This window comes from Aulostomus chinensis, chromosome 17 (assembly GCF_037954235.1).
Source record: "Aulostomus chinensis isolate RoL2024-O1b breed Wild chromosome 17, RoL_Achi_v1.0, whole genome shotgun sequence".
In the NCBI taxonomy this organism is placed as follows: Eukaryota; Metazoa; Chordata; class Actinopteri; order Syngnathiformes; family Aulostomidae; genus Aulostomus; species Aulostomus chinensis.
The window spans coordinates 12,264,418-12,290,526 of NC_141336.1; the positions used below are offsets into that span (position 1 = coordinate 12,264,418).

The following is a 26,109-nucleotide window of genomic DNA, read 5'->3' on the forward strand; positions in this document are numbered from 1 at the left end:
AAAGCAAATCGTTGATGTGTTAGTTGAGATTTAATAGACGCAATATAAATTAAAGCTAAACACATTAAGGCACTTCCCATCAATGATTCACAATACTGCTTGATGCAACTTGAAAAATTCAAGGATGTTTCGACATCACCGGGAAATTCACACGCAAATAACGTGTACAAAGACGAGGAGCCGCTCCCAGCTTAACAACACACTGTCACACCCCTTCTTCTGCACTGAAATACTAAACCAAACACAGATAACAATGAGCTAGGAAAACAAATACAGGATTCCTATAACAATTTATGTGAAGAGCAGGAAGCCGAGGCTATGATAGGATTTACCGTTTTGATCGACTATATCGCTAGAAATTTTTATGGTAAGGAGGAATTGGTGAGACCGTTCACAGAAAGGCACTTGAGATTTGACAAGGTGGTTGTGTTGAGACCTCAAGCAACTAACCGGTTCACTCTGCTGCAAACTGCTATAATTTGGTGAGAAGACACAATGAGGCTCTGAAGTTGAATAGATCCTGAAAATGATTCAGGGGTCTTCTTGAGTTTTCTTCTTCACTGTTTTCATTTAACACAACAAAAATATTGTATCAGTTGTATGTGGCTGAGTTGGCCTTGGCAGAGGTGTGTGCTCTCCCTCTATTTCTACAGTGCTAAATTTAAGCGAATAAAAAATTCTTTATGTGTAATTATTGTATGTCAGCAGAATATGTAGTATCGGGCTCATTGTTGTGGTTCCGGCTGTAGTTTGGGTTTCTAAATTGTGAAGTGAATAAACCCTCCAACCAGTTTTGTCAGTTATGTAAGTGCCATTTCCTGTGACTGGGTGCATTTTAATCAGAAATGTTCAAACAGTATGTACTACAACCGCTCCCAGCTCGTACGTGTGTCATTTACCCCATGTGACGGTGAAGCTGTAGGGCGTCGATGCGATGACGCAGGGTGTAGATGGAGGGCCAGGTTTGTCTGGATTGGTGGTGCACACCAACACTTCACTGGGACTGCTCTTTCCCTCCATGTTTGATGCTATCAGCTAAAAAAAAAAGAAAATAGAGAGATTGGAAGGTTAAAGTCTTTAACTCAGATGAAGGAAGAGGAGGCAAAAGAGAGCAGGGAGATGCATCAGCAGAGGAAAGGGTGGTAAAGTTGAAAAGAATGAGGTAAAAGGAGATGGGGTGGAAGACAAAGATGAAGTACGGTGAGGGTGTTACGATGAAGGAGGGGAAGGTATGTGACTAACCCTATCATGATGCCATATATCTATCCTGATGAATAGGAGTCATTATTCTCTGCTCCTCCAACTGTGATGCCACTGAATCCTCTGCTTTCATTTCTCTTCACTTTGGACACTCAATTTACTTCGTTCCTACATGTTCACATCAAAGGAATATCACAAAGAATCTCTTTGTGTGGACGCATGTGCGTTATAACATAAAGTGTTGGTGTGAGTGCAGATGAGTACACATATGAAGAAGTATTTCCATGATTGTACTATGATACACTCCTGATAACAGACTAACACACAAATGCACACGCACACACGCAAACGCGTGCACACATACACACGATGAAACACATTTATAGCAATATCTTGTTGGAACATCTTGTTTACAGTGTCCTCACATTACATATAAAAAGCAACATAGCACCGCTTTTAGCAGAGCTGGACAGTGTTCCCTTCACGCTCAATAACTGGTGATTTGCCTTGTTTCACTACAAGGGAAATTGCTGCCAATTTGCTCTATTCTTCCTGAATTGATGGATGTTGCATCACCTCTGAAAGACACATGGATAGATTGATATACTTCGAAACATTTGTTGAAGTTTTAAATTACCAAGAAGGGAACATCACTGGCTTGAAATTGATGAAGTAAAAAAATAAGAGAACAGTCCAGGTGATTCTAAACCGTTCTCTTCTCATAGTACTCTTCTGGTCTTTACTGGTCATGCAATCCACTTTCTACGTAAGATAAAACATAGGCTACAACGGCAAGGGAAACGTTATGCAAATGGAAAGCAAAGCAGTACAGTCTTACAGATCGCAAAACAGCACTTTGGAGTGATCTGATCATCCTAAATTTATTCTGCAGCATGAAACAACACTAAATGTCTGCAGTTATAAAGAATAAGGAGTTGCTGCATGCTGGGAGCCCACTAATCTCAACATCATCCAGTCTGGGATTATATGAACAAGCAGAAAGCCACCAAGAGACTAAACCAGCTGAAGGGTATGAGTTCTCTAAAAAGACTGGAAAAATGTATCTGGAAAAACTGTGTAACTTCACTATGACCAGGTCAAGTGAGGTCACACCAAATATTGATTTCTCTTTGATGCATTTTGTATGTGAAAATGTTTTTCTTTAATCTACCTAATTGAAGGTTCAATCTGTTGAAGGCAAGAAAGCACATATCCCTAAATGTAAAATGATTCCTTCACAGAAAGTGTGAAGTCTGCTATCATCATCATTTTCGATGAATTTCTAATTAAAAACTCCAACTATTGTTGCAGATTTTGATATTCAACATTGTTTTTATATTTTGAATTTGTTCATCGCGAAGAAGAGATGATTGGTGGGGCATTTACCTCTTTGAACCATTCTTTAAAAAAAAAAAAAAAATTTGAAGGAGCATGCCAACCTTTGGGGAAATATAGTTATTGTAGATCATTTTAGTCTAAGACAAGCAGATAGAAACCCTTCTATCCTCTGCATTCATTACAGAGCTCCAGACTCCCACTGGATGGTTGTCTTGAAGTACACTACACTACAACACTAATTCTACTAATTCAGGCAAAGACCGCTTGGGAGGTGGATTTCTCTTCCGCTAGCGTTCATCGTAGCTAAGTTAGCTGCCAGTCAGCCATCTGCAGGGGGTCTGGAGCTTCATAATGTACTTGGAGAGGACAGAGGGGTGTCTATTGGCTCATCTATCGCTAAAAATGATGACAATAAGTGTATTACCCTAAAAAGTTGGTGTGTTTGTTTATGGAAAACACCAAGTGAATGAGGCCCATTGATTCAGCTGATCGTCCCCAAATACACACTACTGCACCGAAACCAGCTTCCACATTCATCACTTACCCTGAATTTATACTGTGTACTTCTCTTCAGGCCTTGTACAGTACAGGTCAAGTTTTCTCCAGTGTACTTTGGATGAAAGTCAGTTCCCTGTGGAAGATACCGTGTCTGTCAGTATTCTGCATACATATGTGAGTTTTTCTTTCAGCATGTATAAACATCAGTTTTCATTTTTGAGCATATGGATGCAATAAATGTTGATTTTTTGCATTATATTTGCGGGTGTGGGAGTATCCTTGTTTGATACATGCTCAATTATAATAATGCTTTCTTCTGTATCTGCATTAAGGGATTTACTGCTCTACGCTTCAGCAGAACATTTCCATAAACTATGTTGCAATGCGTAATCCATGTAATTTTTAATGTTGGCTGTTTCAGCAGTTTGCTGGTAAGGAGTTTTCATTCCTTTAGGTGCAGATTTTGATGTATTGGCAAATAAATGGTACTCTATTGTGAATATTTTTTTTTCCTGGAGTGTGTATGCGGTACTCACGCTGTTGTCCTCCTGGATCTCGAGTGTGTATTTCAGCTGTTCCTCACTCGGACTGCCCTCAGGACGCCCCCACTCTAGGGTCACCCAGGACACCCCAGCCCTGACCAGACGTGGCGCCAGAGGCAGAGCAGGGAGGGTGCCCATGGTGTAGAACATAACCTCTGTACTGAAGCCACTGCCAACAACACATTTCCATTTTAGTCACATTTTGTTGTTATTATCATTGATGTCTTTAGGATAGTTCACTTTTGGGAGGAAGAAAGCGGTGGGAACAGGAAGGGAGAGGTGTGAATTACAAATGCACATGAGCCATTTTCAAACTTGGAAGAGAAGAGTGAAATCCCGAATAGTCAGGAGAGGGAAAAGAATTCAGGAAGATCATCCTTTATCTGAGGGGAGGTGCAAGTGGGGTTGAAGGTGAAAATTGGGGTGCCCCTGGTGGAGACATCAAAAGAAAGACAGTTCAAGAATAGCCGTGAAAGAGGAAAATATGATATCTACATGTCAAACGCCATACAGATGGGAGAGGAAAGAGAAAGGTGGGGGGTGGGGGTCTTTTTTTTTTTTTTTTTTTTTGGTGAAGTAAGAATGTAACAAGCAGCAGAACTCTGACAGGTTGTAAAACCCCTTTCTTGTAAGAAGAATGGTGAGTGAACGAAAGGTTGCGTGTGCCAATAATGTTAGTGCACATGTGTGTCCACAACTTCAAAGGTGAATCAAGCTGAAGAATGTATTACAGCTGCTTTGAGTTCAGCCAGAGAGCTCAACCCCCCCCCCCCCCCCATCACCTCCTTCTCCCACTCTTCCTGTCACCCTAATGACTACGGGCAAGATGCCGTGGAGAGAGAAAATGGAGGTGAAATGAGAAAGAGGCAGTCACATGCAGAGAAAAAAACATTGCGGCTAAAATTATAGCCTGCTGGTGTTGATAGGTGTGCAAGTGTGATTACATTTGACAACACAAATCAAATCACGGCCAAATGTCAGGTCCTTGTGTGAGAAGGTGTCATGTATTCTGACAGTATATACCCTTGTGTATCGCGTACCTTGTGCCTATGTCGTTGTGCGCGGCCACTCTGAAAGTATAGCCACAGGCAGGGAACAGTCGCGTCAGCTTACAGTGTCTCTGGCTCCCAAAGTAACATTCTCTGAAAACACTGTTCTTCTTTCCCTAGAGACATGTATAGTGTAGATGAAGCACAAATTGCACGACACAGTATTAATGGTCGATGGCGAGGAGGGACATTGATTGAAAAAGAAGAATTCACAGGCTTATTACATCTTGTCTGAGGAGCAAAGTGTTATCATCCGTTTAGTTCTGCTTGACAGATAATGGACGTTAAGGGGACAAGACAAATTTACCTCATCCCACTCGAGCAGGTAGTTTGTGATTTTGGATCCGTTGTCACCTTGGGGCTACAGACAAGAGGGAAGAGGAGATTATCTAAGGGTAAAAGATTGAACAAGGCAAAATGGTTGCCATTTTTTATGATTGGCTTCATATCCTTTGACTGATGTCATAGTGTAAATGGATTTAAACTACTTGGGCAGAAAAGGATGAGTGTATGGGGACGAGTCCTGACGGTACTGTGAATGAATGTCTCTCTTATGGGTTGTGGAGCTGTAAAGAAAATACTACTTAAAATACTGCTTTGATCAAAGTATAAGGCATTTGGCAAGTATATGAAGTACAAAATCTTAAGTCAGTGTTAAATTGAGAGTTGAAAAATTGTAACATTAAATCATTTTCATTTGATTCTTGGGAAAAGGCTTTTGGGTTCATCTGTACCTTCCACTGTAAAGTGAGGGTGCTTTTGGTGCGATGGGACAGTTTCGGGGGTAAGGGGACATCGGGGACGCTGCAGTGTGTGGTGAACGAGCCGGCCTCAGAACATGAGCCGCGAACCGCGTTGTACATAGCAGACACCCTGGAAACAAGAACAAAAAAAAAAAAAAAATTTAAGTACATGTCGTCTAAAGCAACATGCAGATGATTCTTGGTCTAGAACAGGCCTAATATCAAGAGCTGGGTTAAGCATAGTGAGGAGAAAACATAGAGAATAAAGATGCGAGTGTACAAGTGGTATAGAGGAAAATGAAAAGAGCCCTTACCGTACGTGGTAGTCTGTTGCTGGCCTTAGGTCTTTCAGATGATATTCCAATTCTTCGCCACTGTGACAAAAATACAAGTTATTACTGTAGTTTACTAAATATATTAGCATGTGTGTGGCTTGGTCAAGTTAGTGTCCTACCTGTATATAAGACGGTACTTCCCGTCACGTCCCTTATCTGACAGGGACACTTCGTAGGAGCATGACACAGGCATCCCGTTACTATGTCTGCTCATAAGCCCCGCAGGGGGGGCCCAGGACAGTCGTGCAGCGCGCGCCTGCACATTGGACACCTGTGGGACAAAGACAATGTGTGTTATATGGGAGAATATATGCAGTGTTACTTTTACTTTCAGGATAGGTAAGACACACACAGTGTTAACATGACAGCTGGTAGCAAAAAGCAGTTTATTTTGCACACATGAATGCAAATAAACAAATGAGTTTGTAAGGTATCTAAATGCAGTTTCTAGTTAGGAAGTTCGACCTCACGGGTCTTCCAGTTGAAATTTCCAATATTCCGACTTTCCAGTTCAACCAGAGTGCACCAGTAGTTTCTATTTTCTTCATGTCAGCAGCACTTCCACCCCTATGAATCAGTAACATAGATCAAAAATGGATGAGTGTGTTTTAATTTTGAATCAGCATGTGTGACAACCTTTGCATGTGTGTTAAGCTCTAAATGAATGTGTGTATACGTACTATGGTAAATTTGTGCGCAGCCAGTGGTACCCTGACTTTTTCCACTGCCAACAAATTACCAGAAAACCACGTAGAAATGAAAAGTACCATATTTTAAAGTTCATGATTAAATTCTAACAGTGGTGGGTGAATCAATGGAAAGAGTTCAGCAGACATATTGCCTCAGGTATGAAGGTTGTGCTTTATTTGTTCTACAGCTGAGGGAGTGCAGATGTTCGCTAGAATTGTAGGGGAGCTACAACACTTGAAGACTTGGAACAAGATATGTGCCGACTTCACTAACCTTTCTGTTTTAATTTATCGATGCATGAATATTTGGATGCGAGATAAAGAAAATTAACTCATCCGGTGATGATGCTTAAATTTTATGGTTCATTTTAATCCACTTTGGAACAGAAGAGGAGGAGTGATGACAGATATACTGTAGATTCCTCCTCTTGTCTGTCAGCCTTGTCATTATTAGTAAGCACAATGTCTCTGGGAGTCAGAGGGCAAGAGGACCACAAACCTCTTGCTGGTGGCCTACATTCCTTGTCTCATCTTTCAGCTATTTTCTCTCTGCTTTCTATCATTTTATCTTGGGCTCCTTGTCTTTTTTCCTTTTCCAAGAGTTTTTTTTTTTGCATAACCAAGACCAGATTTGTGACCTGCATGACTCACCATTCTCATAGCCTCAGCAGTATCTCACATTTTCTCTGACCCCTTCTTGGAAGAATAAGAAAGCAGAGCCCTGGTCTGCTTCTAAGGACCAACGCTGATTTAAGTATTTCTGGTGTGTTTGGGCCACATGGGTCCAAAAGTGGAAGGTTTCATGCACATCTAGATACCAGCGAGCGAAAGAAAGCAAGAAATAATGCAACATAACGCTCACACACTGAAGGGCTCCAGTTATCAAGTCAGTTTAATGGACAAAGGTGAGCAGCGGTCACCATTGTCCATTAATTTGACTTGAAAACTGGAGCCCTGCAGTGAGCAAGTGGTTTGTTGCTCTTTTTAAGGACACATGGGTCAAAACCAAACGGGTTTTTATTAACTCAACGACAGGAAGTTCACAGGACAGGGTGCTGTTTTTGCAAGGTGCCATACACACTGATGAATACAGGAGCCTCCACACTACGCAGGAAACGCCACACACTAGAACACAAGCTATGATTCTTTGGGATATAATTAGCTTGGAAGGGCCTTGCCTCAGTGTTTCATAGGCTATTGTAGTGTGACGACACTGGTACAGTACTGTTTAACCTTTATCAACCAGAAGGATGGTGATGTTACGATTCTTGCTCAGTGATATCACAGCATTCCTTTTCTGGATGGTTACATTTCTGACACCTTTAACCTGAGCTCTTCTGCCTCTGTTTCTGTTGTTTTCCCTCATTGATCCTTCTACAGCTGTGATGAGGCTAAGGATTACTGGTTGGGACTTTTATCTTAAACTGTCTATTTTGTTTCCAACAGTACTGAAATATCTTTCTCTTGCCTCTGACTAAGTTGTTCTTCTGTCTTGATCTTGCCGCGTCACGACTTTGAGGGGGGGGGTCTTTCCACGTTTTTGGCTCGTTGTTAGTTGCACCTCCTCAATGAAATAAGCTTCTCCTAGGTCTGCACCAGGAGGGCATAAACTGTGAACCTCCTGAATGGATAAAAGTCTTCTAAGACATTATTAACTGTACTTTCGCTGTCAGAGACCCCCAGCCTTGGAACTCCTTGCCTGAACTCAATTTTTACAAGCTATCGGTTGTGTGGAAAGAAATCCAGTTGGGATTATACTCATTATTCATTCCCTCACGGCTAAATACTCTAGGATAGATTATTTTCTAATCTTTCAAAAGGACCTCCATAGATTATTGTTATTATCACAGTCCCATATATACGTCAATACACCTTAAGATAAGAGAACGAGTTTTTAGAGATTAAACTCAAATATTTTAAATAATACACAAATCAAAAAATAAACTAGAACAAGAAATCTCAGTATATCTTGAATTTAAGGGAAATCATTTCTATTACTTCTCACAAGAAAAAACTTCGACAACAAGGGCTTAAGAATCTAGAAGACAGATTAAAGCAGTTACAGAAAGAACATAAAGAAACTTAAAATCCAGAAATCAGTTCAGACATTAAGAAAATAAAGAATGAAATAGATGACATAAACACACAAGAAATTCAGAAAAAAAGGTTGTTTACAAGGCAACGTTATTATGAAGTAGGAGGTAAATCTTTGCAGCTTCTGTCTTAAAGATTGCAAAAACAACAAGCTGAATCCACTGTAGATAAGATCCGAAACCCTGAATCAGGAAAAGTTGGGAAAAGCTTAGACAGAATAAAAGAAAGTTTTGGTACTATAAATCGTGATACTCCCAAACCCAAACAGAAGATGACCCCCCAAATAGACACTTTCTTAGCTACAGTGAATCTACCTGCCATTACTGAGAAGTAAAATCAAAAACTGATTGCAGAAGTTTAAGAAAAAAAAAATTGGTAAAAAAGCTATTTGTTATCTTAGCTCGAGGCTTTATGTTCCAGTTCCAAATTTTTTCAAACACTGCTTTTCTTCATTTTATTTTACTGTTTTATACCCACAATTGATTGAATTAATTTCACTGAGAAGGCGGCAAGCTGGTGCAGTGGTCAGCACTGTCGCTTCACAGCAAGAAGGTTCCAGGTTCAAGTCCCAACTCAGGCTCAGGATCTTTCTGTGTGGAGTCTGCATGTTCTCCCTGTTCCTGTGTGGGTTCTCTCTGGTTCTCCAGCTTCCTCCCACAGTCCAAAGACATCGAGAGGGGACGAGGCTGATTGATACTCTAAATTGACTGTAGGTGTGACTGTGAGTGTGAATGGTTGTTCGTCTCTCTATGTTGGCCCTGAGATGGACTGGTGACCTGTCCAGGGTGAACCCTGCCTCTCACCCGTAGCCGCTGGGATAGGCTCCAGCCCCCCCGCAAGCCTTAACAGGAATAAGCGGAAGAAAATGGATGGATGGATGGATGGAATTTAACTGAGGTATTGATTTGTTTTCATACATGTTTTTTATGCAAAGCACATTTGTGTCTAAAGGTGGAACAAGTATCACTAAAATAATAAATAACAAGAGCAGCCACCCACATAAACATCCAAATTGATGTAATACCTCAATGTAATAATTTGACATAATTCAATCATTATGTGCATGTAAATATGTCCAGCACTTTGATGTAGGGTTATATATTAAGACCTGTACTTTTAGCTATCCTGTCCTTGAAGCACAAAAAGAAAAATAGCATGCTGACATTTCTCTTGGTATTGCGGTGCTTCCCATCATTTTTATTTAGCTGGAAAAGCAAAGCTAATGTCCACGAGAAGCAAATATTCCCCTTTAAATCCATACAGGACTACAGCACCTTATTCATTAACGTAAGGAGGTTTAAAAAATGCTCTCCTCTGAGGAGCAGACACTGTATAATAAACATGCTGTAACAGTGTGACGGCCATTCCAGGTTATGACATCTCTACTGTACATCAGCCTCTGATGTTAGGAGGGGTTTAACACTGTGAACCAGTCTCTCCTTTCATTTTCAACTCAATATTTAATTACCCTGGAACTTTAAATCTCACTCAATTCCATCTGCCTACTCCAAACTGTCATAAACTCACAGATATCCCATGGTCCGAACTGTTGATGGACCTGTTCTTAATTGCAATGTCAAAAGTTCCTCTCATGCACACCACATCTGTGGGACCCAAACTCACTCATTTACTCCCCCCTCTTAGAAACAAAGTGGTGAAAGGAACAAAGTGGCATGAATGATTAGATGCTGCCCTCATGTGGCCAAGGTGAGTAGAGCTTAAATGAGCAAACTGACACATATAGACTGCACGAACCAGTCACACCACATCTGATTTTACGTTCATCACAAAGACAGGATGGAAACATGGAAAATACATTAAATATTCATGTGAAAGCTATGACTGCATCACACATGATTGATGAAAGTGGTTAGAAATGTGTTGGGTTTATGTGTGTGCAGCTGTGGGGAAAGGTATGCATACCAACCTGTGGTTTGTCGATGGTGGACAGTATGTCTTGAACACGCTTCCCCTCTGAATCATGATCTGCGGAGACAGGGACAAAAAGACAGTTTGATCATAAATATGGAGAAACTTGCAAATGACAAATATAGACGGACCAAAAGGCAATATGTGCCACATGTTAGCTTTCACTTTACAAGCTGCAAAGAGAGTTCATACATTTCAGAAACAGATTGTGGCAAATGGCTTATTCATTTAAATTATATTAAAAAAAAAAATACGGTCATCGCAAGTTTCAAAACAGATGCGCGCAAGATTTTTTTTTTTTTTTTTTTTGGCAAAGCAAAGACAGAAAAAACAAGAGTTTCATTGGGATAGTTACACATCTAGTCTCGTTACCGCTTAAGGTCAGCCAAAGTTTCCATATAGATGAAGTAGCATCAAAGAGTTAGACAGATACACCCCCTCATCATCAGCATGTGATTATCTCTGCAGTTATTCAATCATCTGAATAAAAAGCCCAAAATAAAGTAAAACCAGACATAAATGTTACGAGAAAATATTGTCATGCTAAGTGATGAAAGAGTTGTTTTCTTCAGCAAGCACTTATTTCATTCCTTGGAAGAAAAAAAAACAAAACATAACCAACATTTACAGAGCAGCATTAGTCACAAATTCCTAAAAGAGAGCAAACAGAGTGGGAATCACCCCCCAAAAAAAAGAGATTCGTCACATCTCACTGTGACTATTCTGTTCCATGTAGCTCATCTTTGGCGCTTTAGAGAAATCATTACCTAATCGTCATTATGTATCAGTTTCAATCACTCGTTCCTACACATGTGGTAAATTATCCACAGACTGATCTGATGTCAGTGGCGTTTCTGAGGGTTTGCTTTGTGACACATGGCACAGGACTGAACACAATGCAATCTATGCTCAATGAAGTACTGTATACAGTGGCTGCTCTGGCTCATTTGGTGCCCCAGGCGAGATCATGCAATTTCTTCAATGACTTCATTATAGGTCAAAGATTTTTTTTTTTCTGTAGGAGGTGGGGCTTCCCCAAGGGGCCCCAAACAGTTTCTGGGGAAGCTCACTGAATGGAGGTGAAAGATAATACATAGGTTATGAAAAAAAGGTGTCATGTAGAACAAACAATATGGTAGAAATAAACATGATTGAGAGATATGGTAGTTTGGGGGAAATTTTTTACTGTTGCTCCTTCTTTTCAAGTAACAGAAACTAATAACTGCCTCAGAAAAGGCAATTTTTAGGTGTCTGGTAGTTATGTCATATAGCAATATTAGCCAAGCTTGACCCAATTGTTGACTCAGTGGTATCACATAACAAGATCTCATAAGTGTCCAAGAAGAGAACTAAGCAGGTAAGGAAGGGTAGAGGCAAAAGAGGCTCTTATTCCATGCGTTTAGCGGAGGCCCACTGTCTCTGACTTGTCATAGGAGATCTGCAACCATGTGACTGATGCTCACGACAGCGAGGCCACTGAGGCATCTGTGTGTCATGGAGGACTTCAGGTAAATCTTACTGTGCTTTAGTTTGGAAAATCACCTCTCCGTTCCAGCTATTATACAGTCTTCATTATCTATTAATAAAAAATCAGCCAAAGGTGTCGCACAGGTTGACTGACAGGGAGAAAGATACCTGTGTGTGTGTGTGTGTGTGTGTGTGTGTGTGTGTGTGTGTGTGTGTGTGTGTTTGTATTTACCTAGTACTCCCTCTCCTGACATAAGCAATGCTAACACACACCCAAACATTTGCCACCCTTGCCTATTATAACCATGACAGGAACCAACACCAGCTGTACAAAGCTGTTGGATTTTAGCTCCTTCAAGAAACTTTTACGGGAATCTAGAAAAAAAAACATACATTCATTTTTCATTCTATTATTTGATAACACCACCACGATACATATTCCAGACCAGCTGTAGCTCTATTAAATTATGCTAATTCACATATGTTGCCCCCATGTGGCAGAAAGAAACAACAATCAACGGCATCTGTTAAAAGGAGCAGGTCAAGTAATCATGCACATATTTTATCAAGTAAAAAAACGCCAAACTTTACGATTCTTATCTGAAAACAGGCATGCTTAAAATGTTACACTGAGCTCCATGGGATTGTGAGTTAACATTTTACTATTTGTAAAAATCTTAAAGCGTCAACTATCAGTTTAATAAAATAATCAATAGAGACAATAAAAATATATAATCTGTAGCTCTAGAAGTCCCATGACACCCAATTTAATACCAAAAGTGGTGAAAAAAATTAGCATCATAGGAAGAACTACTGTCAGCTAGTTGGGTGTCATGGGACCAAGAGGTGTCCATGGAAGCAACTTCTAAAGACCAGGTCTGACCTCTATACCAGTTGATTGATCTGGTGGCACAGTGTTTTCTACCGAAGTATTTCAACTGACCTATGAGTACATATAGCTGTTGAGGTAATATGAGATGTGCTGTTCTTCCAACTCCACCAGCTGGGGGTACTGGACAGCGCCCGTGGGCGTGTGATGGGGTGGACTGATCCATTCAAACGACACGCGCAAGTTGATTTGTTGCATAATTTAAAAAAAAAAAAAAAAAAGATCTGGCATCTAACGGTGATTTAGTGGACACTACGGGTGGAAGGGCAATTGCAAGTGTGAGTGTGCACATGTGTGGGTAATGGAAGTCTTTCCCCCTGCATGATCCCCTAGATTGAGGTTTTTCCGACCAGAGGAGGCCTGCTTTCTCCATCCCAGGCTGACCACTGTAAATCACACAGGAGGTGTGTGTGTGTGCGTGTGTGTGTGTGTGTGTGTGTAAGAGAGGGAGGGGAGAGGGCCTGTATGACTAGCCTATTTAACAAGTGTGTTACTATGGTACAGGACTGAGGTGAGACACACAAATACACTTGCAATACGCACACACAATCGCTCACAACTCACTGGTACGAAACCTAGAGAATTACAATATATATTATATACTTGTGTACAAAGCAGCTTGTGTTTCTAAGATCCCTATATGCTTAGTTGAAATGATGAATGGGAGATTGTGAGAAAGTGCGTGTGAATGAATGCATGTATATATATGTGTGTGTGTGAGTGAGAGTGAGAGTGAGAGAGAGAGAGAGAGAGAGAGAGAGAGAGAGAGAGAGAAAAAGAGAGAGAGTTACTAAGTCCCTCTGACGGGTTCTGTGAGGAGAGGGCCTTACTGTGCCTGGGGGTACACTTATGAGTCATGGCAACAGTGATGTCATGGAAGCACAACCTCAACTTGACCTGTGTGTGTGTGTGTGTGTGTGTGTGTGTGTGTGTGTGTGTGTGTGTGTGTGTGTGTGTGTGTGTGTGTGTGTGTGTGTGTATTCAATAGAATAAAAGGCAAGGGCAGTGCATGTGTGTATACAGTATGTGCCTGTTTCCACAGTCTGAGTATCAGGTTACAAGAGGTTGGTGATGGGTAATAGGAGGAGGGGAGTTAAGCTACTGTATGTGTGTGTGTGTGTGTGTGTATGTGTGTGTGTGGGAGAGAGTATATATGCAACAGGTGAAGTACATATTTTGAATCACTGCCACCCATGACATGTTTTATTTGACAGACACATGCACAAATACACACACGTCCTCTTTCTTCCATTAGAACAAAACTTTTCTCATTTAGGGAATCCAGACACACATTCAGACACCCAGTTCCAGACATGAACACCTCTGTCAGTGAAAAGGCTGACCCAGCTTCTTCCATCCATTCATCACAGCTGGGTGAAAAAGGAGAATACAGCCTGTTTAAGGCTGCAGCTCTGTAGCGACTTGTCTAACACAGCAAACACCGCTAAGACAGGGAGAGGTGGAATTCCATAACGCCACTGTCTCACACTCAGCACCCCCCCCCCCCACACACACACACACAAGAGCAAAAACAAAACAAAACAAAAAAATACATGGTAATAATCAAATAACAGCCAGTGATGACAAACAGCTTCTGTTTCATTGAGTATTTTATGATAACAAGTTTAGGCAAGCCTCGTAAGGCCAAACCAGGATACGTGCAATTGAGAAAATGTGTGGATGAACAAATTTGTGGATCATATGTGAAACCCAGCAGTATTGTTTGAATGCAAGATACTGACACCATTAACAAATAAAACAGGAAGGACAACTGTCCAGGGTTTGACTTAATAGGGTTTATCCAGGTTTTTGTGGATAGAAAGTCATAATCCAGCAGTAATTAACTGTCCCATATTGCAGATAGACATGATTACGAAGACCTAAATATCAAAATATTCACTGAAAAAACCTGCAGTAATAAAAATATAACAGGAATAAAAAATGGTTTAAAACAATGAACATGTAGCGGTGAGCTCATCTGGCTGGTGCCTGGTTCCAGGGTCCAGCTAAAAAAAAAAAAAAAAATCACAGTTTTGCCATCTAATTGTTTGGGAGAAGTAGATGCTGAGATCTGACTGCACCTTTAACACAGGGATTCTGCTATCCTACTGGATTATGTCGGCTATGTCAGATTGCACCGCGTCAAACCAAGCTGCCATAACGCCACCTTCATGTGTGTTTCATTGTCGAGTTGTTCTCTCTTTCTCACCAACACACACTTGAAAAGACAGACAACGGGCCTGTCTGTGAATAGCCACTCAACACACCCTCAGTAAAAACACGATCGTGCACAGGAAGAAGACAGTGGTTGGCTGAATTCCTAAATGCAATTATTCCAGAGTTCACAAAAGGTTCTTCATGGTGTTCTGTAACATTATTACTTCTGCAGAATGAATTCAGACAAACATGGATGTGCCTTCCTCCCTCACACTTTCCTCTCCATGTGTACAATGTTTTAAAGTAATTCATTCCTAATCATTTCATATTAGTGTCATTTAAAAACACTTCTGCTATAAATCACAGATGAGTGTTAACGTGACTTATTATGTTGAAAATCAACCAAAAAAAGTTGACACTGACGGCTCCCAGTGCACCTTTATTAAAACACACACACACACACACACACACACACACACACACACACACACACACACATACTCTGTCCTCACTATCCCTCTCTTCTCATCTTTTCTGTTAATGTGCTACCCACGCAGCCTCTCTTCCTTTCCTCGTCTGACCTCACATCCTGTCTGCGTCTGCCCGCCTGTGATGATTACTAAGGACAACCAGACAGAGCAAGGGAGTGCAATGGAGAGCAGGAAAAGAAAAAGGAATGAGGAATTGTAAAAGCGGGAAATAATAGGCCAAGCCAAAATCAAGCAAGAGGGGGATTTAGAGGAAGAGACACTGGGGGACAGACAGCACAGAAAAAGGACAGGCAAGAAGAGTCTGGGGGAGAGATTAGGTATGAAAACACAAGGAAATTGAGAGATGAAGAACAATCCAGAGGGAGAAAGAGCGGGATGATGGGAGAGAGAGTTTAAGAGGATGTGAGGAGAGGATTGACAACTTCATTGGACATCATGAGGAGATGATGACTGCCAGTGAAGTTAAAATACTGGTGACAACTCCCTCATCCAGAGGGACATGAAAGACCCGTGGATAATTTAAAGAATTCATGAATTCCTTTCTATTGGAATCAGTTTGAATTTTTTTTCAACTTTGCAAGAAATTTAGCTCTTTTCCACCAGTTTGCACGGCAGATGACAGAAATGTAATGACAACCATGAGACTTGGACATCAATGCAATGGTGAATTAAAGCTTCCTTCTAGTGGTACTAATAAAGTTTTGTCTCATCTTACCTTTTCTTAAAGGAATAATTCAAAATTTGGAAACATGAAGTTTCTTTCCATCAATTAAAGGTCATGTCTGCTCATTAAATACAAAGCTAAAGGCAACAGCAAAACTCTTAAAAGTGTAATTTGCCTTTCGATGACTCAGCGTCTTTATCACACAACAGTGTTATTCCCCCTGCATCACTCGGGGAATTAAGATAATCCCAAACACATTTTTAGCTTGAAGCTAAAGGAGACTGACTAACGTTCTGATTTGAGCTAAAAACAAAAGAACTGGCGCAACGTTGAATAAGTTCAAATGAAAACGCCACACTGAAAATGTTGTTATTCGTTTCTTTTTAGCACAAATCAAACCGTTTGTGGAATACAAAGAATACTTGGATTACACTGGACGACTGTTTTAGCTTCAAGCTAACAGTAAATGGCTTGCATGTTGTGACTTCTGGGGTCATAAAAACATCATGCGGGGGCATCTTCGTGAGATCAAGACATCAAATTAAAACCTTTTGGGGCAAAATATCCATTTTTTCACTTCCTCTACTCCTTCCAAAAAGTCCAGATAAGTGCCAGCTTGCTTTACTTTCTTATTAAGGATATGACGAAGACATTTAGTGTGCATATTTCCCAAATGCTTCTTTCTAAATGTTAGGTGTCTGCAAAGCAAGTAGCTCCAGCTCACAGTTTGTGGCATCTTAATGTGAATATGCTTCACCTTGTAATCAAAGAGGCCGATATTTTCTAATGTAGCTGCTCATCTTTTGCTCTAATGAGTCAACTGTAGAGTGTTTCATGTCGACATAAACCTTGGAAAGGTTCCAGCTGCCAGTAAGCTATTATTATCTTAGCACCAAACAAAGTTACTTAACTTCCTGTACCCTGAAATAAATACAATTCAATTGAAAGAAGTACGGAAACGCTCGTCATATGATTTTGAACATAAAACGTACAAGAATGCTTAATGCCAATATCACACTGTCTGCAGGGCTCTCACTCATTATTCCAGTGTCTTACCCACACTCCCACTGCTCTCCTAAAACACATTTACGTGTTTATGACTTTTTTAAACATTACACACCTACACGCTTCAGAGTTGTCATCACTTACAAATAGAGCTTCAGACAAAATTAGTCACTTTTAAAGCGAAGAGGGTGCATTCCTCTGGCATGACGGCCTGTGTCTAAGAGTCACAGTCTGTCTGCACTGGGACAGAAAAAGACCTTTAAGGCCTGGAGAAAAAAATGTGAAAAATGTAGCAGTGGCTGCTCACTCAACCCCCACTCCACACACACACACACACACACACACACACACACACACACACACACACACGGGGTGTGTGTCTGTGTATGTGTGTGTGCTCTAAAAGTGAGATATGATACCCATCTTTAGAAGCCTCTAATCAGGGAGAACAAAGCAAAGTGACACTCAGCTGGAAGGAAAAGGGAGTGAGAGATGTTCAGATGAGAGGGAGGACAGACAGTAGAGGACAGACAGAGAAGGAATGGGGACAGTGCAGAGGAGAAAAGGGGAGGAGAGGAAAAGGGGGGGAAATGGAGGCAGAGAGGCCTTGGATTCCACACTATTATCATCTGCTGCATAGTGAGCATTCCATCTGCTCAACAGCTGGGCTACACACTTACACACACAGAGAAGGCAGAAAAGTTGTTGGGACATGCCTGAAATTGTGGTTGTCATGGTGAAGGTTTGGTTCTCATGGCCAGAGCCCTGACCGTTTATAGAGGGGATTAGAGAGGGAAAGACGGACTGGGACACTGGCACAGACAAATTTGAGTAAGACGGAGAAAAGGGAGCAAATGAGGGCAGACAGTGTAAGAAAATCTATATTTAAGTAAACTCTAAATCCAAAGACGGACTGACTGAGAGAAGATCTTCGGCTATAACCTTATTTCAGGACATCGTATAAATGAGAAAGCCCTGAGTCCGTCTGAGGATTTACTTTTCTGCAGGATATGCCTTGTCATGAATAGGCAGGTTTGTAAGAGACTGCATTTGCATGACAGACAAGGAAAGTACTGTTATGGTGTGCAGATTCATGACCAGGATTATCATTACTTGCACTGTGCCCTGGTGCCCAAAATACTGATATCCAATGTCTCATTCAACTCAACCTAAAATAAATACGTCTCTGCAGACGTGCATGGAGTTGCATTCTCTAGTTTCCTGTCTTTAACCTGATTTCCGCCAATAAGTGGGTTTCTTAAACGGTTTATATTTCTCACAGAGACCTTGTCCACTGCAGTCCTCTCTCTGTGGGGAGATGAGCGTCTCCACTGCCAAGCAACACACACACACACACACACACACACACACACACACACACACACACACACACACACACACACACACACACAAGCAAAAAAGGTTTTTCCAAGTAGACTTTGGATTTTCTCAGAAGAGTAAGAGAGAGTGCACATGTATGTATACGTGTATATGTAAGTGTGTAGTGCTGTGAGGAGAGCAGCAACCTGGCAAAGCTGTGAGGGATTATGGGAGTTGAATTCTGCAAAACCCTGACCCCATCCGACCCTGCTCAGCCCAAAAAAAAAGTCTTGAGAGAGTGACTGCAGACTGGCAGACAGAGTGGAAGACAAATTCACTGTCAGATGTGTAAAGGGTGATAGCGGCAGTGCAATGAAGGGAGAGGCTAACAAAGAAGGGAACAGATAAAGTGATGGAGAGCAGATAGGGAAATGAGGACAGATGTAGAGATAGACGAAGACCAAGGCAATTAAAAACACATCTTTTGTTTGTTTTTTCCTTTTCATCCACAGAACACTGGCATAGAAAATATTGTCTTCATAAAATAAGATGCATGCATTTTGTTATTTTGAGGTTGCCTTGTTGCTCTCCATGCTATTGTCTATCCCCGGTGCATTCGTGACATTAAAACGTGATGAAAAAGAAAAAGAATGAAACAGACAGGTTAACTTGTTTACTCACAAAGGGAAGGTGTAAATTGGCTTTATTCAAGTGGTTTTACCCAAGTTTAAAAAAAAAAAGTGTGAGGGGAACGTAAGGTGGGAAAAGAGGAATGATAGATGCAGATCTAAGTACATGCATCCCTTGTTGGCAGGCACAGCAGAACGCATTCAGTTTTGTGTTTAAAATATAAGATCCATGACAGGGACACATAACAGTGAAATGTAGAAGGTAACTTTCCCTACGGTGCTCATATTTGTCTAGAACAGTAAAACACACATAGGACTTGCTCAGAGCCTTGAAATCCAATCGAAGGCTTTTAAGTGCAGTGTACATAAAAACACAAAGGAGAAAGTCCCAGACGTCTGGGATTTGTGCGATTTATCTGATCCATTACTTTGTCTATTTAGGTCAAAATCAATTTTACCCAGCTGCAGCGGTAGAAGTATGAAGTTATGTAACCCAGGTCTGGTTAATACAGAGCAGTCAGGTGCTGCGGTCTGATAGTGTGGTGAGTTTATCGCCTGCATCATAAGTTTCATTCAGCTGGATGGGGAAATGTCGGGTGAACTCATTGTGATTGGCAAGAACAATCTCCACATCTAATCCCACTAGTCCTGTTACATGATATCAGCGGGAAATACATTTCTCTGCTGCTAAATCCATCCCTTGTTCTCTCCCTGTGCTTTAATCATCCCTCTTTTTTGGATGGTTTTATTCTCTAATTTCTGTCCTTTCCTTTATTCTCTTTTATCTGTGCCATTTCTTTCTCCACTCTTACATTCCCTCTTCTACTCCCTCTCTTCTGCTGTCCTACAAACATGGCCGTATTTGGATTTGTGGGAAGGAGTTGGAGTTTGGATAAGGGCAAAGATTATCGCCATGGTGATGCACATCAACACAGGCTGTTAATGCAGTTACAGAAGGAGGAGCTGGAGGAGCTTGATGCTAAGCTGAGTCATGACTTGGTCAAAGGCAAATGGAGCAAAGGAGAATGACGTCACCAAAACATTACAAGCCTGGTTTTCCACCTTCCCTTTATAATACACTACTACCGCAACCAAATTAGTACTGAACTTGGGAAGAAAACCAAACAGTAGGCGAAAGAAGCAAAAATGAATGGTGATGTCTTTATAGAACACTTGAATGATGAATCTGCCACCTCCGCAGGAATTTAACCGTCCTAAGCTGAAATCATTCTGAATAACTCCTTAAAAATGACAAGCATCAGCTTGGCAGAGGGCAAAAAAAAAATTACAAAGTAAGTTTGCATTTGCTACAAAGTTAAACATGAGGAAGTTTCATGCGTAGGCAAGAAAACACACTCACAAATTGTCTGTTTGAGGTCAACTTCATCTGGGATGACTAGCCATTTATTTTGGCAATTAAAAGTAGAAAAAGTTCAATAAATATTGCTCTATAACTGATCATAGTACATGAATTCAGCATTTACCAAACTCAGTCACCCTTCTCAACTTGAGAGAAAGTTGAGGGAAGGAAACTTGATTTGACTTGACTTGGAAAGATGATCCTGTATTTTTTTAGTGATAGTAACAGTCTTTGTGTTTGAATAAGGTTAGCTTTCATTTAAGGTTACATTGTAAGGGTTATCTTAGCTAAGGGAAACTAATACTGGTAATAAAGGCAAAAGTTTCATGGCAAGTTAGCATGTTATAATAAGCTATGATGAAAAAAATGCCCAAACCAAACTGTAGAGCAAGAAAATATATGAAACAATAAATAATTATTGTGAAATTTAATCAACTCTGAAAGAATACATGAAGTTATGGCACATATAAAACCTCAGGCTAAGCACAGAATTATGTTAGAAAATGTGGAAGTCATTCAACTCCATTGATACCTACAATTTTCTTGTTATTATCATATCTTATAGTTGTTGGTAAGACATTTTCCAAATTGAAAATGAGTTTTCTTTGACTCAAAATGAATAAGAGTAGAATTCCAAGGATTTTTTTTTAAATGAGTGAAATTTTCCCTCTACATGCTAAAAGAAATAAAAAATGTTTGTACAGTTGTCAGACCCCTCCTCTTCTTCCCCTCACATCCCATCCAACAGAGCCAATATGGTGGACACAGCCGTCACTGAACACATCTGGTTTCTCCTGAATCCACAGAACTTGGCAATGACGTAGAACCCAAGATGGAGGAGCAAAGGGAGCTGGTTCAACTATTTCTGCTAAAATCCCAGTTTCTCTGAGTGAGAGACAGGATCTGTGGTGGTGGTGGTGATGCAGAGCCAAGATGGAGGAACAGAGGGGACGGGGTCCACATCTGTTTCTGCTCAGCAAGCGAGCTCAGTTCTGAGGAAAAGGGCCTGTAGAGCTGGCTTTGCTGGGGAATGGACACTGTGCTCGCCAAGTCAGTCTGCTGCCATGCTGGCGCAGGGGCAACAGCCACACACACAAATATATATATATATATATATATATATATATATATATATATATATATATATATATATATATATATATATATATATATATATATGTGTGTGTGTGTGTATAATATTTATCTATGTGTGTATATATATGTGTGTGTGTATGTATGTATGTATGTATTTATGTATGTGTGTGTGTGTATGTATGTATGTATGTATGTATGTATGTATTTATGTATGTGTGTATGTGTGTGTGTGTGTGTGTGTATACACATAAAGACACACACAAAAAACCAGAAAGGGCATCAAGGGCAAAGCGTAGGCGACTTTGTGTGTGTGTGTGTGTGTGTGTGTGTGTGTGTGTGTGTGTGTGTGTGTGTGTGTGTGTGTGTGTGTGTGTGTGTGTGTGTGTGTGTGTGTGTGTGTGGTATTCTGACTTGGACCATACCAACCCTAACCGGGCCAAGCAGCAACTTTGTCGGAATGTTTGTACTCTGCTCTTTGACTTTCTCCCTGTCTTTCCATCTTTCTCTTCTCCTTGATGTTGATGTAGGGTTCATTTTCTTCTCCCTCACCAAAACCTTCCATCTATCTCCCTCCTCTCATCTGTCCTTCAAATCCTACACTGCTCTCTTCTCTCAGTTTGCCCCCACACACACCTCCCACCAATCCTCTGGACCCTCATGCTCTGATTATTTTACAGGAAGCTCAGTCATGGGATGTTTGTGCATGTGTGCATGTGTGTGTGTGTGTGTGTGCGTGTGTGTGTGTGTGTGTGTGTGTTGTGTGGTACATTTAGCTGACTCAGCCTGATCTCCAGCCCAGTACTGAGACCCTGGTAGACCAGAACAGACAACTGACGACACGCTGAGATGCTCTTGTCTGTCATATACATCATGTTATTGTTTTTTAAGCCCACCGTTTAAGCAGAGCGAGAGTCACATGCGTCTATAAAACCCAGGAGCTGAGTTGTCGAACTCGTTTCCCTTTTCTCCTCCTTTGGAACTCCCCTAAGATGATTCTCCGTTTATACGTGCTGCAATGTTGGGTACTTGCTTGTGTGTGTGTGTGTGTGTGTGTGTGTGTGTGTGTGTGTGTGTGTGTGTGTGTGTGTGTGTGTGTGTGTGTTTTTTACTGACAGAAGCTCCCCAAATGCACTGCAGTCAAACACTGCTTCTTCTGTATGTGTGTTTTGCATGTTCAGATGCCCAACCTTGCACACACGCTGTCTTTAAGTGTATGAATGCAGCTTAAAACTCTATGAGAGAAAAGATCCACTTAACTAAATATTTAATGTGTTGTGTTTAAATAGTCAGGTCTCCAAAAAACATATCTTCTTACTTTATTGATGAACTTACTGATATTTTCATACAGATAGTATGGATGACTGTTATTTCCAAAGGGTTTGAGATATGTATTTTGTGCTTCCATCATTAAATCAATGAATGCAGTTTTACTTGTACAGTAGGACACCAAAACAGTTACGCTGCTGAACTTGCTTTCAGTTGTAAGGTTGTATTTTTCAAACTAGTCGGTCAATCTTTTGGTGTAATTTTTTTTGTTTGTCCAAAACACAAAAGTACCCTCCGATTCCATCAGCCGATCTGAGGTGTTGTGACGTTACACAGTAGGCAGCACGCATAGAAATACAAGCACGCTCTCCAGTTGAAAAAGGTAGGGCCAAAACAAAGGGCTGTCTGCCTGCAAAAGTACATGCCAAGGGTTGAGAATGAAAAATACAGTTTACACGTAAATGCTTAGTAATTTTTTAAGAGTGTTCATCGAGTGGATTCAATTTCTCTTTTCAGCTTTGCAATGCTGGGCTTCAGAACTGCTGCTTTTTTTTTTGGTCCTCTGCACACAAGACCAACTCATCCAACTGAAGGTACCACCCCTCCTGCGGATGACTACCTCACATGAATAATAGCATCAAAACTGTCAACGTTCCTTGTATTGTGTCGTTTTCATAAGTATATGTTCTATTATAAAAGGAATACAGAAGTCACACGCTGTAGATTGTGTGTTTTTGGGGATCACCCAGGATGTTGTTTCTGGAAAGAGTTGCTGCTGCTATTTCATTCTCATGCCAGTTCTCACTGCTGTTAGCATTTAGCACCACACATTAAAAAAAATTCCAATCATTTCTATTTTTATTGAGGTGGAGACAGAAAACATTTTCTCAGTCTGCATTGCTGGATACCACTCGAAGTGAGGAAGTAAAATAAGTATGCAAATAAAATACGTTTTTAAACAATTAGGGAGAGCCAACTGATTTAATACATTTTCTACTTTGCATTATGTTTTTATCCACCTCAAACAAACTACCACTTAAAGTCTACACAAGGTCTTGGCAATATTCAGACAAACACTTCTGTCATTATAAAAATAAAATTGTTTAACAAAATAGTCATTTCAGTTATGCTTAAACATATCCACACCTGGCCCAGATGGAATATTCATTTTATCTGAGAAAAGCTTTGAGGGACTAAACCAACATCTTTAGAGGCAGAGTGTGACAGTTACAATGAGAAAGAAGATAAATTTATGGGTCCCTGTATGTTTTTCTATAATCACTTCTCCAGACAGTTCTGTGTATTATAAATGAGATTCTTTTAAATAACTCAGACATACATGTGATGAATCAAGTAAGCACGAGCAGACTCACATGTGTATTATTTTGTGTGTGTGTACACATGAGAGTGTGTGATAATGCTGAACTGTGGTGTCTCAATCTCAATGCTCAAAGGTTTCCTTCATCTCAAGCAAGACTCTACAGGTATGTGGCCCCCACCCCCTTCTGACCCACCACCCTTGTGGCTCAGCCTTCACCAACAAGGGCCGTATTGTAAAGAGGGTAAAATGATAGCGCTCAGGGACAGGTTCAGCTATGTGGTTACCCAGACAACCCCTCTTTCTCCCTTCCACAGTAAGCTTGGTGAGGATGCAGTCACCCATTCACTTCTGGGTGACTTTGTGTGAGAAAATAAGGGAAGTGGAGTGAGACAAAAAAAAGGGGGAGAAGGGAAAGGTGTGTTTTATCTGGTCTGTCTGAAAGCAAAGGATGGACAGGACAAAGCCACTAACAGAGAAAGAGAGCGAGAGAGAGAGCGAGAGAGAGAGAGAGAGAGAGAGAGAGAGAGAGAGAGAGAGAGAATACGGAGGACTGAGATCTTCCAGAAAGACATCAGTTTTTCCAGTTGAGGCTATATTGAGGTATTTGAAATTAAAAATGAATTTGGACTTAAAGTGATGTGCTCTGATATGAGGCCATGTCAAATTCACAGACGCTTAAGATTTTTGTGTTATACATTCTGCATATATGATCCTATGGTGTCAATAATAGTGATCCTTTGCATTCAGTCTCTGAATGTACTTTTTTGTGAGTGTGTGTGTGTGTGTGTGTGTGTGTGTTACTTAAGATGCAATCAAATAAATGCTTTTTGGGCACGAAAACATCACGTAATTGTATCTCTCTTCGTGTTACCTGTGTGTGTCCTACCTTGTGTGTGTGTTTCTGGTTCACTGTTTCGTGGACTGCTGCGGAGTCGTCTCTCTGGTTTCTTTCCTCCTGGACTGCTGACTCCGCCCCCCGACCCCACTGACCCAAGCGATGGGGCATGTGATTTGTTGCTGCAACACAATCCAAATTGCGCCAATATTTTAAAAAATGATTGCAAAACTAGGTGGCAGCACACTATCCTTGCTGAGTTTTCGCTGCCTCAAACTGTTAAGTAGCACACACAAATTGAACCATTTTTCATTGGTAATAACCAAAAGCACTGTAATGTTTGCAGCATAAAGACCTAAACAGTGAAGTTTTGGAGGTGAAAAAACTCATTCAGATTCTCCACAGAGATGCCATAACCATCTAATATTGGCTTCCCATTTAAAAAAAAAAAAAAAAGCGAAAAACAACCCAGTATGTTCTCATTTAGAAGCCTCAAATTTGAATGATGTCAACTTTGTTTGAAGAAAAACACATTTTATTTGTGATCTCACTGAGAATTACAACACTATCTAAAATCCAATGGTGTATCAGCAATGGTTTGATGGGTGGAGCATGCTGTTACCATGGTTGTGGTACCATGTGTGGTGCCATGTTTACTGCCAGTGAAGCAATCATTAGAGAAAAGCAGTTGCAGAAAAAAGAATTCTCCTTCAGTGGATGAGAAACACCTAATACACTTTGTTCGTGAAATCAGTGACTCATTTGATGACTAGCAGCAATAGAACTCATCAGCTGGTCAAAAATTACGTTTTTGGGGGGGAAATATAATACACACGTAATATTGCCATAGCTCATGGGATGAGGAACTCCTAAACATTTGAGATTATCTCTGAAAAATCTCTTATTTCAGTTTGCTTAAATACTTTTGTCACAATTCATCTGGTAGTTATTGGGCTCAGTTCCAGGCTTCAGACTTTCTAAAACATCGATGGTCTAAATGGAGAGGGAAAAGTACTACAGGCATGAGAGTGCTAAAAAAAAGAAAAGTGTGCAGTCACTGTTGAGCTCAATAGTCAGTGCCCACTGATCACTAGAAGAAAATGAAACAAATATTGTATTTCTGGCCCTTGAAGTAATAAAAGATGAATGAAAAACACCTTAATTTGTAGATTAATAGATTGACTGTCACGAAA

At 40.6% G+C, this 26,109-nt stretch overlaps 1 protein-coding gene across 2 annotated transcripts in view; it reads right to left on the bottom strand.

Moving 5' to 3' along the window:
- fndc3ba (fibronectin type III domain containing 3Ba) overlaps positions 1-26,109 on the bottom strand; it is a 98,458-nt gene that overhangs the window by 19,701 nt on the left and 52,648 nt on the right. For both annotated transcript variants that reach the window (XM_086183036.1, XM_086183037.1), the window contains exons 7-16: positions 24,968-25,098; positions 10,416-10,474; positions 5,825-5,976; positions 5,685-5,744; positions 5,362-5,500; positions 4,935-4,988; positions 4,619-4,743; positions 3,573-3,747; positions 3,083-3,169; positions 900-1,035 (exon numbers count right to left, since the gene is read on the bottom strand). In XM_086183036.1, the coding sequence (XP_086039162.1) occupies positions 900-1,035; positions 3,083-3,169; positions 3,573-3,747; positions 4,619-4,743; positions 4,935-4,988; positions 5,362-5,500; positions 5,685-5,744; positions 5,825-5,976; positions 10,416-10,474; positions 24,968-25,098 (1,118 nt within the window). The remainder of the gene's footprint in view (positions 1-899; positions 1,036-3,082; positions 3,170-3,572; positions 3,748-4,618; positions 4,744-4,934; positions 4,989-5,361; positions 5,501-5,684; positions 5,745-5,824; positions 5,977-10,415; positions 10,475-24,967; positions 25,099-26,109) is intronic.